The 16,778-nt window shown below is 45.2% G+C and overlaps 1 protein-coding gene across 1 annotated transcript in view; it reads left to right on the forward strand.

Moving 5' to 3' along the window:
* The window catches only part of GRIN3A (glutamate ionotropic receptor NMDA type subunit 3A), a 349,904-nt gene extending 335,752 nt beyond the window's left edge, over positions 1–14,152 (forward strand). Inside the window, exon 9 of the mRNA XM_066604389.1 lies at positions 13,347–14,152. Coding sequence (XP_066460486.1) covers positions 13,347–13,674 — 328 coding nt within the window. The 3' untranslated portion in view covers positions 13,675–14,152. The remainder of the gene's footprint in view (positions 1–13,346) is intronic.
* The last annotated feature ends 2,626 nt before the right edge of the window (positions 14,153–16,778 follow it).

Consider the following 16,778-nt stretch of genomic DNA (forward strand, 5'->3'; position numbering starts at 1 on the left):
AAATGGGATGTCCTGGCAACAATAATAAATGTGTGTGGTGCATGAATGATCATCATAACAATACAGTTTGCATGAACCTGTGTAAATACCCTTAAAACGAGCACTAATCAACTTGTTATATCATCAAATAGCGCTCGTCGAGGGTCTGAAACGACCACCATAAAAGAAGCCTTTAAGTGGCTTATTGGGTAATGTCCTCTATCTCTGGTGATACATTTTAATGAAGAGATTAATGGTGGTCCATGGTAGCATAGGGTGGTTATCAGTTCATGTCTAATATTGCAGCAATTTATGATTGTTTAGGGCTTAACAACTATTATTTTTGGTGGGTCAGGACAATACATACACTATTAAAAGACGTCTAGGGTAGAAAAGTGTGCCTTTAAATTAATCCCTTTACACAACCATGGAGTTAAAGGGTAAAATTCTGGCACTTCATGAATCTCAGTGCACACCAATTTATTCAGTTACTTTTGAGTTCCATAATAAATCCATAAGCCAAACTCATCTTCCTATCTAGCCGCTTATCAGTTGCCCCTGCACTATGCCAGTCACTGCACTGGCTAGCCATCCACTACAGAACTCAATTCAAACTTATCACCCTCACCCACAAAGCTCTTCATGGCACCGCGCCACCGTGCATCGCTTCCCTCCTATCCATTTGTCACCCAACCCGTGTACTCGCTCTGCTGACACACTTGCCTCCAGCACTTCTCTAGAGCAGCACCGATCCTCTGGAATGCTCTACCCCAAAACATCTGGACAATCCCCGACGCACAGAACTTCAGATGTGCCTTAAAGACGCACCTCTTCATATAAGCATACCAAACTTCCTGGTCTAGTCCCCCCTCCCCACAGTATGCCCCCTGCCTCTCCCTATGGCTTTCTGCCTATCATGTACACTCCCTGCCCTACACCTTCTATACCTGAGTTTTCAAAAAATGTTCAAACCAGCCAGATCTCCATTCATTTTAATTCCCCTATTGATTGTCCATAGATAAAACAAGTGGTTAGAAATAATTCAATATAGGAATCTTTAGGAATCTATTTGTAGTACTGTATGTACTGTGTTTTCTCACTATTTACTTTTTCCTAGACATCCCCTTTAACTGGCTGTCTGGTGTACGCCTGATATACTGTAGGACAATTAGACTGTGAGTTCCAATAGACACCGATGTGATAGTCTTCGGAATATGTTGCTGCTGTTTCATTCCTTTGATTAAATAAACAGCAGAATGCTATTTGAAATGACTTGAGTGGTCTCATGTAGCTCCCACTTCTTGTGGAGTCCTCGTTCCCATTACTATAAAGTATTTAATGCATCAGGAAAGAAAGAAAGTGTGGGGGGAACGCAGGAAACTCACTATGATGTGCAGAAGAATAAACAACATTACTGTAGAAGAAAATGCAAGTTTTCCAACAACTCCAGCAGTATAAAGGACTTCTTTTTTTAGTAATTCGGATAAAAGAATGACTCCAGAGAATAACAAGCCTCTTTGGTGCAGCATACTCCAGAGGGGCACATGGCATGGGGAGAATACGGCAGGCCATAAAGCAAGTTACAAAACCATTGAAAAGAAATCCTCTGTATGCTTCTATATGAAATTGGAGGCAAACGAACAGAGATATAATAAGGCCACGTCATTACTGTGCATGCCCTGTTATAGGTTTGTACAACACAGAGTAGGGTGGCCCAAAAAACTCAACTTTCAACTACAAAGCAAGGCCCCCCACTAATTTGTTTCCTTTTAACAAACCTTTTATCTGGGGCAGAGTTTCAGGTTCTACGACAAGGTTGTGCTCGAAGACCATGAATTTTCAGACTATTTACTAATGACAAAGAAGAAAAACAACTGTTTCTTCAAGTTGCGGAAGCAAATCGAAAGGCAGTTCCAACACGGTCAAGAAATCTACTGTCCAGTCCTTAAGCACTGACTCACGAGTAGTGTCGCAATTTTGACTATTTTCATATATTTGGAGGTATTTTTGTTGGAACAGCACATATGTGTAGATTGTCAGGACAATTGTCATCATTAATACTTAATGTTTTAAAGTATAGTAGTTGTTTTGCAATAGCAAATAGTTAATATTAAAGGGGTTGTCTCGCGGCAAACCTCAACATTTTACCTTACCCCATTCCCCCTGTCACCCTCCCCCCCCCCCCCCCCCGGCATAAAATAGCAAATTAAAGCGGTTTTTAAACCGCTTGCTACTTACCGATCCGACGAAATAAGGACTTTAACCCCTTAATGACATGGCCTATTTTGGCGTTGAGGACCAAGCGATTTTTTCGTATTTTTCCATCTCCATTTTTCAAAAGCCATAACTTTTTTATTTTTCCGTGGACGCAGCCGTATAAGGGCTTGTCTTTTGCGTGGCGAGCTGTAGTTTTTATCGGTGCCACTTTTGGGTACGTAGACAATATCGTAAAATTTTAAAAAATATTTTTTATGATAACATGGAGATAAACCGCATCAATTCTGCCATAGATTTCTTTTTCTTTTTTTTACAGCGTTAATCATGCAGCATAAATGACACACAAAATTTTTTCTGCGGGTCGGTACGGTTACAACGATACCAAAATTGTTATATTTTTTTAGGTTTTTACACTTTTTTGCAATAAAACCCCCTTTTTTTTGGAAATCTTTTTTTTTTCTCTATAGCTGCATTCAAAGTCCTGTAACTTTTTTATTTTTCTATGTACGGAGCTCTATGAGGGCTTATTTTTTGCGAGGCGAGCTGTAGTTTTTATTGGTACCATTTTGGTGAATGTACGGCTTTTTTGATCACTTTTATTGCACTTTTTGGGAGGCAAAATGCTAAAAATTAGCATTTTGCCTCTGTTTTTTAGCTTTTTTTTTTACGCTTTTTCTCGTACAAAATGAAAAGTGTGTTCAACTTTTTGTACACGTCATTACGGACGCGTCAATACCAAATATGTGGGGTTTTCATTTTTTTCCCCTTTTTTTATGCTAATATTAGAAAAAGCATAAAAAAAGGGTTTTTTTTACATTTTTCTTTTTTTTACATTTTTCTTTTCTTTTTTTTACACTATTTGAGTCCCTCTGAGGGACTTGCAGCAGTATGCCTATGATCGCTGTGATAAGGCATGGCAGAGCTACTGCTCTCCCATGCCTTATCGCCTATACAGCGATTATAGGCACAGGCAATACAGGACGCCAGTGTCTGCGTTCCATTGCTGATTCCAGCCTCCTGATTGGCTGGAATCGGCACACGTGATGGGGCGGAGCTACGCGATGACGCGTAGAAGGGGGCGGAGCCAGAACGCCGCTCGTGCTCGGACCGAGCAGAAGGGGAGAAGACCGCACAGCGCAAGCGCGTATAAAAAAGCAAGAAGACAGCGAAATTAGACAGAGCCATGCAGACATGGACGCCAGCAACGGAGCAGGTAAGTGAATAACTTCTGTATGGCTCATATTTAATGCACGATGTATATTACAAAGTGCATTAATATGGCCATACAGAAGTACTTAACCCCACTTGCTGCCGCGAGACAACCCCTTTAATGCTGCAGCTTGTATAATTGGAAATCTTGCGCATAAGCACCATTTCTCATAATATACATCAGTTGTAAGCACCATCTTGCAGTTGGAATTTAAAGCTAAAACGTTACCCCAACATTACTATTAGCAAATGTTACAAATTGGGAAGGTGTCTTGCTGTATAGCTGCCACTTTATTTTTTGCCGGATCTCTACAGGCCACAGAGCCATAATACAACCATGTTCGTGAAGCCTTAGACCATCAAGCACTAATGGCCCTAAATGGACCATGTGGCCCTAAATTGCTTGAACTGATACAGTGCATGAGTAATTCTTGGCACTGCCCTTAGTCCATTTCTACTTTCTATTGTCTCCTCCAGTTACATTTTGTCCGTCTGTGTTCTTTATGTATATTTTTGCATTTTGAAACTGATCTGACATAAATCCCATTACCCAGGTCACCACTTTTAAACCATCATAAACTTCGCCGAATTTTAAAAGCTGACATTTTATTTTTTCCTTTCTGCGAAGGTTTCAAACCACCATTAATTTCTGTGACTGTGATGAATGGGCTCCATTTTTGCTTGTTGCACCCTGGGATCATGATCATTTTATATACAGAAAGAGCGCTCGTTTTTGCTGTTATCTCATGTCTTTTTCTCTCTTGCATTAACCTTCTTGCCATCTTAATAGAACGAGACAATAGTATATTGTTGGAAGCAATCTTCATTTCTGCCTCCTCCCTACCCTAATTTGGCTTCAGTAGTTATCTTTAACACAAAATATAGGTTAATTACAAAGTAGACAACAGTTTAGAACTAAGCAGTCATATGCAATGCATGATTACTTTTCAATTAGATGCACCATTTACTCTATATACTTAGTATCCCTATTTACAGATTGCATGTAGAATAAGTAATAGCCACTAAGCGAACAGAAAAATATGGACTTTCAACATTGTGCAAATGGATTCTAATGCATAAACATATGCATAACTAAACAAACCTGTCCCAGGCTGCGTCTGCATTTGGGGTTACTTTAATTTGCATGTATGCACTCACTCTAAATTAGTTGATTTCTCTTTAACAAAGGGAAATTTATTAAAGGGGTTGAACCAAAATTTCAAGTTGCACCCTATAAACAGGATATGGTATAACTTGCTGATTGATGAGGGTCTCACCGCTAAGACCCCGCCAATCTTGAGAACTGGACTTCCATGTCTTGCTCTCCTGTTTCTGCGGGGATCACTTTTCCCCCAGCAGTGACGTCACTCTAAATGGAGCACTGGCTGCACTCCATTCATTTCAATGAGGCTGACAGATATACCCAAGTGGGTACTGCTTGGATATCTCGGCGGTCCCATTGAAAGTAAGAGCTGGTTTCATCCAATCTCCAACTTGATGAGAAAACTGTGAGAGAGGAGGACGGGGATCACGGAACCCCTCTTCTTGAGAGTGGTCTCAGCAGTGAGACCTCCACCAATCAGCATGTTATCCTCTATCCTGTGGGGATAATCCCTATAGGGGATAACTTTTTTAAACAATCTCCTTTTCAAGTTTAAGATGACAACTAGAGATGAGCGAGCACCAAAATGCTCGGGTGCTCGTTACTCGGGACGAAAATTTCGCGATGCTCGAGGGTTCGTTTCGAATAACGAACGCCATTGAAGTCAATGGGCGACCCGAACATTTTTGTATATCGCCGATGCTCGCTAAGGTTTTCATTTGTGAAAATCTGGGCAATTCAAGAAAGTGATGGGAACGACACAGCAACGGATAGGGCAGGCGAGGGGCTACATGTTGGGCTGCATCTCAAGTTCCCAGGTCCCACTATTAAGCCACAATAGCGGCAAGAGTGGGCCCCCCCCCCTCCCAACAACTTTTACTTCTGAAAAGCCATCATTAGCATGGCATACCTTAGCTAAGCACCACACTACCTCCAACAAAGCACAATCACTGCCTGCATGACACTCCGCTGCCACTTCTCCTGGGTTACGTGCTGCCCAACCCCCCCCCCCCCGCACGACCCAGTGTCCACAGCACACACCAAAGTGTCCCTGCGCAGCCTTCAGCTGCACTCATGCCACACCACCTTCATGTCTATTTATAAGTGTGTCTGCCACAGGAAAAGCAAGCATACACTGCAGAGGGTTGGCACGGCTAGGCAGCGACCCTCTTTAAAAGGGGCAGGGCGATAGCCCACAATGCTGTACAGAAGCAATGAGAAATCCAATCCTGTGCCACCTCCATCAGGAGCTGCACACGTGGGCATAGCAATGCGAAACCTATGTGTCACACACTATTCATTCTGTCAAGGTGTCTGCATGCCCCAGTCAGACCGCGTTTTTTTATAAATAGTCACAGGCAGGTACAACTCCGCAATGGGAATTCCGTGTGCACCCACAGCAATGGTGGCTCCCTGGAACCCACCGGCGGTACATAAATATATCCCATTGCATTGCAGCTGAGGTAATGTCATGTTTAATGCAGGTGGGCTTCGGCCCAAACTGCATGCCCCAGTCAGACTGGGGTTCTTTAGAAGTGGACAGATGCAGTTACAACTCTGTGTGGACCGACAGCATGGGTGGGTGCCAGGAAGCCACCGGCGGTACATAAATATATCCCATTGCATTGCCCTGCACAGCTGAGGTAACGTCAGATAAAATACAGGTGGGCTTCGGCCCACACTGCATGCCCCAGTCAGACTGGGGTTCTTTAGAAGTGGACACATGCAGTTACAACTCCGTGTGGACCGACAGCATGGGTGGGTGCCAGGAAGCCACCGGCGGTACATAAATATATCCCATTGCAGTGCCCAGCACAGCTGATGTAACGTCAGCTTTAATGCAGGTGGGCAAAAAATTAATTGGATTACACTGTAGGCGAGGGCCCCAAAAAATTGGTGTACCAACAGTACTAATGTACCTCAGAAAAATTGCCCATGCCCAACCAAGAGGGCAGGTGAAACCCATTAATAACTTTGGTTAATGTGGCTTAATTTGCAACTAGGCCTGGAGGCAGCCCAGTTAAAATAAAAATTGGTTCAGGTGCAAGTTTCAACGCTTTAATAAGCATTGAAACGTATAAAAATTGTTTACAAAAATTATATGACTGAGCCTTGTGGGCCTAAGAAAAATTGCCTGTTCGGCGTGATTACATGAGGTTTCAGGAGGAGGAGCAGGAGGAGGAGGATGAATAGAATACACAGATTGAGGAAGCTAAAAGGTCCCCGTTTTTGATGGTGATAGAGAACGATGCTTCCATCCGCGGGTGCAGCCTACGTATTGTTTAGGTATCGCTGCTGTCCGCTGGTGGAGAAGAGAAGTCTGGGGAAATCCAGGCTTTGTTCATCTTGATGAGTGTAAGCCTGTCGGCACTGTCAGTTGCCAGGCGGGTACGCTTGTCCGTGATGATTCCCCCAGCCACACTAAACACCCTCTCTGACAAGACGCTAGCCGCAGGACAAGCAAGCACCTCCAGGGCATACAGCACGAGTTCAGGCCACGTGTCCAGCTTCGACACCCAGTAGTTGTAGGGGGTAGAGGCGTCACGGAGGACGGTCGTGCGATCGGCTACATACTCCCTCACCATCCTTTTACAGTGCTCCCACCGACTCAGCCTTGACTGGGGAGCGGTGACACAGTCTTGCTGGGGAGCCAGAAAGCTGTCAAAGGCCTTAGAGAGTGTTCCCCTGCCTGTGCTGTACATGCTCTCTGATCTCCGCGCCTCCCCTGCAACCTGGCCCTCGGAACTGCGCCTTCGGCCACTAGCGCTGTCGGATGGGAATTTTACCATCAGTTTGTCCGCCAGGGTCCTGTGGTATAGCATCACTCTCGAACCCCTTTCCTCTTCGGGAATGAGAGTGGAAAGGTTCTCCTTATAGCGTGGGTCGAGCAGTGTGTACACCCAGTAATCCGTAGTGGCCAGAATGCGTGTAACGCGAGGGTCACGAGAAAGGCATCCTAACATGAAGTCAGCCATGTGTGCCAGGGTACCTGTACGCAACACATGGCTGTCCTCACTAGGAAGATCACTTTCAGGATCCTCCTCCTCCTCCTCCTCCTCAGGTCATACACGCTGAAAGGATGACAGGCAAGCAGCATGGGTACCCTCAGCAGTGGGCCAAGCTGTCTCTTCCCCCTCCTCCTCATCCTCCTCATGCTCCTCCTCCTCAACGCGCTGAGATATAGACAGGAGGGTGCTCTGACTATCCAGCGACATACTGTCTTTCCCCGCCTCCGCTTCCGAGCGCAAAGCGTTTGCCTTTATGCTTTGCTGGGAACTTCTCAAGAGACATAGCAGTTCGTGGGCCATGTGCCTCTTCTCTCCTAAGCTGAGTAGTTTCAGCACGGCCTGCTGATGCTTGCCCACCGCTGTGCTGCCGTGCCGCGCGACACCGACTGCTGGCGATGTGCTGCTGCTGACACATCTTGATTACGAGACAGAGGTTGCATAGGAGGAGGAGGAGGAGGGTGGTTTAGTGGAGGAAGCATACACCGCCGCAGATACCACCACCGAGCTGTGGCCCGCAATTCTGGGGGTGGGTAGGACGTGAGCGGTCCCAGGCTCTGACTCTGTCCCAGCCTCCACTAAATTCACCCAATGTGCAGTCAGGGAGATATAATGGCCCTGCCCGCCTGTGCTTGTCCACGTGTCCGTTGTTAAGTGGACCTTGGCAGTAACCGTGTTGGTGAGGGTGCGTACAATGTTGCGGGAGACGTGGTCGTGCAGGGCTGGGACGGCACATCGGGAAAAGTAGTGGCGACTGGGAATTGAGTAGCGCGGGGCCGCCGCCGCCATCATAGCTTTGAAAGCCTCCTTTTCCACAACCCTATATGGCAGCATCTCCAGGCTGATAAATTTGGCTATGTGCACGTTTAACGCTTGAGCGTGCGGGTGCGTGGCGGCGTACTTGCGCTCCAACACTTGCGCTAGCGACGGCTGGACGGTGCGCTGAGAGACATTGGTGGATGGGGCCGAGGACAGCGGAGGTGAGGGTGTGGGTGCAGGCCAGGAGACGGTAGTGCCTGTGTCCTGAGAGGGGGGTTGGATCTCAGTGGCAGGTTGGGGCACAGGGGGAGAGGCAGCGGTGCAAACCGGAGGCAGTGAACGGCCTTCGTCCCACCTTGTGGGGTGCTTGGCCATCATATGTCTGCGCATGCTGGTGGTGGTGAGGCTGGTGGTGGTGGCTCCCCGGCTGATCTTGGCGCGACAAAGGTTGCACACCACTGTTCGTCGGTCGTCTGCACTCTCAGTGAAAAACTGCCAGACCTTTGAGCACCTCGGCCTGTGCAGGGCGGCATGGCGCGAGGGGGTGCTTTGGGAAACAGTTGGTGGATTATTCGGTCTGGCCCTGCCTCTACCCCTGGCCACCGCACTGCCTCTTCCATCCTGCCCTGCTGCTGCACTTGCCTCCCCCTCTGAAGACCTGTCCTCAGTAGGCTTAGCAAACCAGGTGGGGTCAGTCACCTCATCGTCCTGCTGCTCTTCCTCCGAATCCTCTGTGCGCTCCTCCCTCGGACTTACTCCAATTACTACTACCTGAGTGATAGACAACTGTGTCTCATCGTCATCGTCCTCCTCACCCACTGAAAGCTCTTGAGACAGTTGCCGGAAGTCCCCAGCCTCATCCCCCGGACCCTGGGAACTTTCCAAAGGTTGGGCATCGGTCACGACAAACTCCTCCAGTGGGAGAGGATTCGGAACCATTGCTGCCCATTCTGGGCAGGGGCCCGGGTACAGTTCCTGGGAGTCTGCCTGCTCCTCAGAATGTGTCATTGTAATGGAGTGAGGAGGCTGGGAGGAAGGAGGAGCAGCAGCCAGAGGATTCAGAGTTGCAGCAGTGGACGGCGCAGAACTCTGGGTGTTCGATAGATTGCTGGATGCACTTTCTGCCATTCACGACAGGACCTGCTCACGCTGCTCATTTTCTAATAAAGGTCTACCGCGTGGACCCATTAATTGTGAGATGAATGTGGCGACGCCAGAAACGTGCCTCTCTCCTAATCCCGCAGCAGTCGGCTGCGATACACCTGGATCAGGAGCTCGGCCTGTGCCCACACCCTGACTTGGGCCTCCGCGTCCTCGCCCGCGTCCACGTCCACGTCCTCTAGGCCTACCCCTACCCCTCAGCATGGTGTATTACCAGTAGTGCAAAAACAGAACGCTGTAATTAAATGTGCCGCTTATTGGCCTGTGGTTGGAGGCTGACTTCGCTTACGGAACGCACAGCAGAGCCAGGAAAGAATTTTGCGCAAGCCTGCTGTAACACTTAGCTGGCTGTGTATTAATTAGGACTACTACCCCCAGCACAGACGCAGTACACTGAGGACGGTCACAGGCAGCCCAAATAGAAAGTTTTTTCCCAAATTTTTTTGGAAAAGCGCACTGCCTATATAGACAGTATATCTCTTTCACTGTCCCTGCCTCACCACCACTACTGGCCCTGGACTATGTAAAATTACTGCAGACTGTTTCCCTCTGGACAGGATGACAGCGGTGATGTAACGGCCAACGCAGAGCCAGGAAAGAATTTTGCGCAAGCCTGCTGTAACACTTAGCTGGCTGCGTATTAATTAGGACTACTACCCCCAGCAGAGACGCAGTACACTCAGGACGGTCACAGGCAGCCCAAATAGAATGTTTTTTCCCAAATTTTTTTTTTAAAAGCTCACTGCCTATATAGACAGTATACATCTTTCACCTTTTTCACTGTCCCTGCCTCAGCACTACTGGCCCTATACTATGTAAAATTACTGCAGACTGTTTCCCTCTGGACAGGATGACAGCGGTGATGTAACGGCCAACGCAGAGCCAGAACATTTTTGCGCAAGCCTGCTGTAACACTTAGCTGGCTGTGTATTAATTAGGACTACTACCCCCAGCAGAGACGCAGTACACTCAGGACGGTCACAGGCAGCCCAGATAGAATATTTTTTCCCAAATTTTTTTGGAAAAGCCCACTGCCTATATAGACAGTATATGTCTTTCAGCTTTTTCACTGTCCCTGCCTTAGCACTACTGGCCCTATACTATGTAAAATTACTGCAGACTGAGGACGCAATGCTCTGCACGGCCGATATACAAAAAAAAAATGTGCAACAGTGCAAAAAGCAGCCTCAACAGTACTGCACACGGTCAGATGTGGCCCTAAGAAGTACCGTTGGGGTTCTTGAAGCCTAAAATAACTCCTAACACTCTCCCTATAGCAACTCCAGCAAGACAGCACTTTCCCTGAACTATGTCAGAATGCATCTATGGCGAGCCGCGGGAGGGGCCGATTTATATACTCGGGTGACACCTGATCTCCCCAGCCACTCACTGCAGGGGGGTGGTATAGGGCTTGAACGTCGCAGGGGGAAGTTGTAATGCCTTCCCTGTCTTTCTATTGGCCAGAAAAGCGCGCTAACGTCTCAGAGATGAAAGTGAAAGTAACTCGAACATCGCGTGGTACTCGTCACGAGTAACGAGCATCTCGAACACGCTAATACTCGAACGAATATCAAGCTTGGACGAGTACGTTCGCTCATCTCTAATGACAACATTACATCTTGTTGTAATCATGAAGATAGTACACACTAGTCGCGCCAGACTCAGGATATGTTAAATTACAAAGAACATGGTGCATATGGAAGAGGCCATAAACAACAGTATGATGCGTCCAATTCAGACCTAGAGGGTGGGAGGGGCAGAATCCTATTGGGGATAACTTAGAATTCTGGTAAACCTTGTTAAGGGGTTGTCCAAGATCTTTTTTATTTCTGTAAAACACAGTTCCGCCTGTCATAACACAAGACAGAGTCATATGCTCACCTCTTCCCACTCCCTGCTGTCCTGCACCACCACTTGGTCCTCACTCCAGTGGTTTGTATATAGGCTACAGACCTGCTTGTTTACAGGATGTCACGGGCTGCTAGGTCAATGACAAAGCTGTGATGTCCCGTAACAGGCTGGGGCCATCCTGTAAATGTGACATCACGGGGCAAATCCAGAGCGGCAGTGGCACACATAGCAGGACGTGAAGAGAGGAGAGTATACGCCTATTTGTCGCATTATGGCAGGGGGAGAAGATATTGGGCAACCGCTTTAACATCAGTCCCTTTACATCTACAGCACATACACTTTATTTGATATCAGTGCTACTCTACTATGATCATGAATGATGCAATCAGCCTAGGGCAGTAATGTCCCAATAAACTCATGATATACTAATAGATTGACTTACAGTACATCATGGTATATTATGTCTTTACATGCAATGCATTATGTAGAATGCAGACTACTATAAATCACCGGTGGCCTGCATCACAGGGAAAGAGGCTGGGAACTTGATTTTTCTGCTGCTGCCTTAAATTGTACTCACTCATGAATGGAGGGATTATGATAATACATATTAATAAATTAAGCCTGGGTTTCCACCAAACTTTTTAATATTTTTGACAGTGAAAGTAGCATGGGCTGCACCTCCATTCTTACCATCCGAAATACTAAGCTCAGCGAGGATCTCAATCAGGCTCTTTAAACTAATATCCATGAATCCTAACTAGAGATGAGCGAGCACGCTCATTTAAGGCTGATGCTCGATCGAGCATCAGTCTTGTCGAGTAACTGATTGCTAGACCGAGCACCATGCAGGGGGAAGGGGGGCAGCAGGGGGGGGGGGGGGGATAGTTGCTCGACAAGACTGATGCTCGCTCGAGCATCAACCCTAAACGAGCGTGCTCGCTCATCTCTAATCCTCTTGCTACCCTTTAGGCTGTCTTCACACTCTGCATGCAGGCATTTCACAACATGAAATCTGCAACAAATATGCCGAATATCCTCAGTGGTCAAGCCAGGAGTTTCATGTTACGCCTTTACTGTAAATGCTAAGAAAACTGCACAACATTTACTCTATCTGTGAAGGCAGCCTTTAGGACTGAAGAAAGCAAGTTAAGGGCTCTTTCATATGACCATATGCGTTTTTATAGTTGCCCTCTCTGTGCCATAAAATCGCATGAATGAAGAATAGTTATGATCAAGTCCTGATCTTTATCCATGTATTTTCTGTTGTTCACATGGGCGGGTGCAGCGTATTGGCGAAAAAAAAATGCTGCAATGCCTCCCTTGATTGGCAGGAATCCTTGGAGTGACTGCTAATGCTTAAATACAGCCAGCTGTCTTCTTTTTCCAGCATTTCGCAGCTAAACTTGCTCCCTCTCACTTTTTTTCAGCTCCTATGGGAGCTTCCAGTGTATCTCGGCAAAAGATAGGGCAAGACCTATCTTTGAACGTAGCATATAAAATTGTCCACCAATGTTCTATTTTTGACGGCCAAAAATCGCTCATCTGAATTAATACAGTGGAATCCAATGCTTCAAATTGTCACAATTTTTGGATGCCACTAAATAAGGTAAAGTCCCCTGGTGCAAGCACCGAGTCGTGACCAACTCCTAGGGTGACGTCACAATGTGACATTTTCTTGGCAGCCTGTTCTTGCAGGGTGGTTTGCCATTGCCTTACTCATTCATCTTTACCCCCCAGCAAGCTGGTTACTCATTTTACCGATCTCGGAAGGATGAGTCAACCTTAGGCCGGCTAACTGAGACATGCAGGGATTGAACTCGCAACCTTTAGGTCGTGAGCAAGAGCTCTTGCTCACAACCTAAAAGTTGTGGGTTCAATCCCCGCATGGTTCAGGTAGGACTGCATTCTGCTGCCTTAACACTCTGCGCCACATGAGGCTCTAAGGTCACTAAATAGCTGCGTCTACATACGGTCATGTGCATAAGCCCTAAAGATGAGTTCAACGATTGGTGATTGTATGATACATGCCATGTAATAACTGTTCATGTTGTTACTTCCAGGTGCAATGCAGGAAACAGTCAGCCACGTGTATGGAATACTGCCAACCAAACCAGCTGTAACAGGAGAAAGTATATTCTCAAAGAAGCACACAACGAATTAAGTTTCAGACATCAGCAGGATTTGCCACCATTGAGGAGAGAGACTCCGAAATTGCTTACCACAAATGGGAAGGCTGAATCCCTAAACTTATCTAGAAATTCGGTGGTTCAAGAACTGTCAGAACTGGAAAAACAGATCCAGGTTATTAAGCAAGAACTGCAAACAGCTATGAACAGAAAAAATGAACTGGAGGAATTCCAGAGGAAAAACAGGACTGCTGAATCTTAAAGGCAGCTTCCACGTCTTAACATGGATTGGTGACAAAGGTCTTGACTTGGGACTTCATCTGTGTGGTCACTGGACACATGGAAATCTACTGTACATGATATGAGGATTTCTTTACTTCTGATGAGTTTCATTTGTCTTTTTTTGTAAGATTCAACCTGTATTTCTCTAGTCCGTGTGAACTGTTCTCAATATGAAAATGTGACCTTGGAGTCTTTTAAAACTCAGAAACACACTCGTCCTTATATCCCCTCCATGGTATTAAATGAAGGTTTTCACTTCTGAGCCCCTCAGTGTGCATTAATAAAACTAAAATGGTTTTGAATTATCTCCACTATGTCCTTTGCTAGTATTTTTAACTTTTATGAAGGAAATTTGCATTTAATGTGTATCTGTGAAATTGAAATTTCAGCAGTTTGTCGCTAGTGGAGAATGAGGGTGAAGAATTAATTGCTCATCCACACTGTAATAGACTTCTAAAGGAAGCAAAGCATCATGTTTGATGAATCCGAAAACTGATTACCTTTTTGAAGAGGTCAGTGAAAGACAATAAAAAAGATTTTATGTTTATTGGACTTTGTGGGTATTTTTGAAGAGTTCCCAGCTAGAAACTTGATGATTGATGACCGTACTTTAGTGTATGAGTAAAGTTAAGGAAGTGTGCAGGAAAGTGGATAGGCGCAGAGTGTGGAGAAAAGGATTAATTTCAGAACCGCTTTATATTTTACATGCTGACACACATTCCATCTTGACGAATGAATACCTAATGGCATTGAATCGCAGGACAGGAGGACGTTTGTCCCTTTCACAAATGAAACGTGTATTGATTTTGATATTTGTAGTCATCTCAAACGTGCGGGCTGAATTAATCAGGAAGCCGTATATTTGAGATTTAGATTTTTTTTTCCTTTTTCAGAAAGATTGTAATTTAATACAAGAGAACATTTCTGTTTGATTACAATTTACGGTATATAAAACGAAAGGGAAGAACGTTCGATCCAAGCATAATGTTGCTCTTTTATAAACGCTTTCTAGGATCTCATCTCCAATATTGCGTGGAGTTGTTTGCTGAACACTGTAAAAAGAATAATTGGAGAGCTGGAGACGTTTAACTCTTTCCAATCCACTGTCTGATGTCTTAAGACATTCTGATTGAAGCCTGTACAGCTCAGAAGATGTCCGGCAGGGTATTCTTGCTGTATATTACTGGCCGCTCTGTTGTCAGGGGCCTCTCCGGCATGTCACATACTGCAGTACTGGCTCCAGGCAGCAGATGGCGTCATTGTATAATGGCAGAAAGAGAAAGCCCCCTAGGAAACCCTGAATCGAAAATTGGATTTCAAAGGATGAAAGGCACTCAGAGCTCTTTTATAATGAGAGGTTGGAAAAATTGGACTTGGTCAGCTTGAGAAAAATGACACATTAAGGCCACTTTCACACGGGCGAGAGAATTGTGCGAGATTTGTGCATCGCACAAATATGATCTCCATTCTCGCTGTGCGGGAAAGAAAATCACGGCATGTCCTATCTTTGGATGTTCCCTCGGAACACCTCGCCTATTTTTTTCAATGATGTTGGGAAAAACATTACACAGCGATGCGATGCAGGGTTTCCCATTGCAAATAATGGGAAGCACTTGCCGATCCTTTCATCCACACCAGAGGATTGCTACTTCCTTGAAATGATGATGAGTAGTGTTTTTGACACAAAAATGCCTCAAATCTGCGGGGAAGTTGGACGTTCCTGAGCACAATATTAGGCTTCGTGCTTGTCCTTGTGCAATTAGCCTACTGGAGATCTTAATAAACCCTTTCCTTGTCAGTTACCGGGCTAATGCCATGGTTTCTGTGCTAATAGTCTGTTCATTTATGTGTTACCTTTAATGGGACTATGTGCCTCAGCAAGTGGTGGGATGGGCAAGATTACTGATCCTGTACTTTGTTAGGGAACTGTGATCTGTGCCCTGTCACTTAAAACTCTTAATTACAGCTCTTGCTCATGCAGTTGGGTGGTTGGTGGGGTATCCCAGGATGTCACATATTTTATTGACGTGTACCTTTTTTTAACTGGACTCTGTGAGATGGAACAGCAGAGTATGCTACACCATTTGATCCTCTTTTTTTCAGCGATGTACTTGTGTATACCAGTTAGACAGAGGACAGAAGTACACTCTTTTTGCCTTTGTTTGGCATTGGAAGGCTCTGTACATCAGGGGCTTTTACAGCATGCAGGCCAAACATAGGGCACAAAGACAATTTAACTCAAGTCTTAGTGCTCCAGTTTCTTATTATTCAAAATGATGCATGACATACAAAAGAGTATGCTTATATTATGTATACATTAAATGCTGGCGGTGACTGATGTCTAACAATGGCATCTGCCACTCATAGGTTAAGGCCATTCGTTTAACATAAAAGATATGAGCTATTCAATAGCTTTTCATGATTTATCTGTTGAACGGATGTCATTCGAGCCTATGGGTGATGAATGCCACTGTTAGTCATCCTTTCAGTGCATGCATTACCAATAGGCTATAATGGCATCTGTTTAATGGATAAGTCATGAAAATAGTGTAGTCAATTTAAGCAGTATACTGACATATATTGTCCCAAAGGAGCCAGAAGGACATCAGGAGCTTCAACAGGTTATAAACTCGACATAGGGCGGAAACACAGTGTGAATGCAGCCCTAGGACTTCAATTTCTTATGAAATAAAAATAATTCATTCTTACACTATCCAGTAAAGAAAAAGTATATGTTAAACTAATACATGTTTGTTTTTTTCATAGGAACATATGAGTGACAACAGAGGCATCTATCATAGTCATCCGTTAAGAAAATTGTATACATTAACCCCTTAACAGACTATGATGGATATATCCATCATAAGCTACAACCCTTTGTATAAAGTGGGCTCAGGAGCTGAATTCACTTCATACCTGGTGGTTATCAGCAGTTTCTGATGGCTGGCAGATGCTGGCCATGGCCATATTCAAAGATAGCTTCAGTCACAGCAATTTAACTGTTTGATGCCGCAGTTAATGCGGACAAAAAAAATATTAGAAGTTCAAAAAAAAACATTTTTCCAATAAAAAGAATAAAAAGAT

Source organism: Eleutherodactylus coqui, chromosome 5, assembly GCF_035609145.1.
Source record: "Eleutherodactylus coqui strain aEleCoq1 chromosome 5, aEleCoq1.hap1, whole genome shotgun sequence".
NCBI classification, from domain to species: Eukaryota; Metazoa; Chordata; class Amphibia; order Anura; family Eleutherodactylidae; genus Eleutherodactylus; species Eleutherodactylus coqui.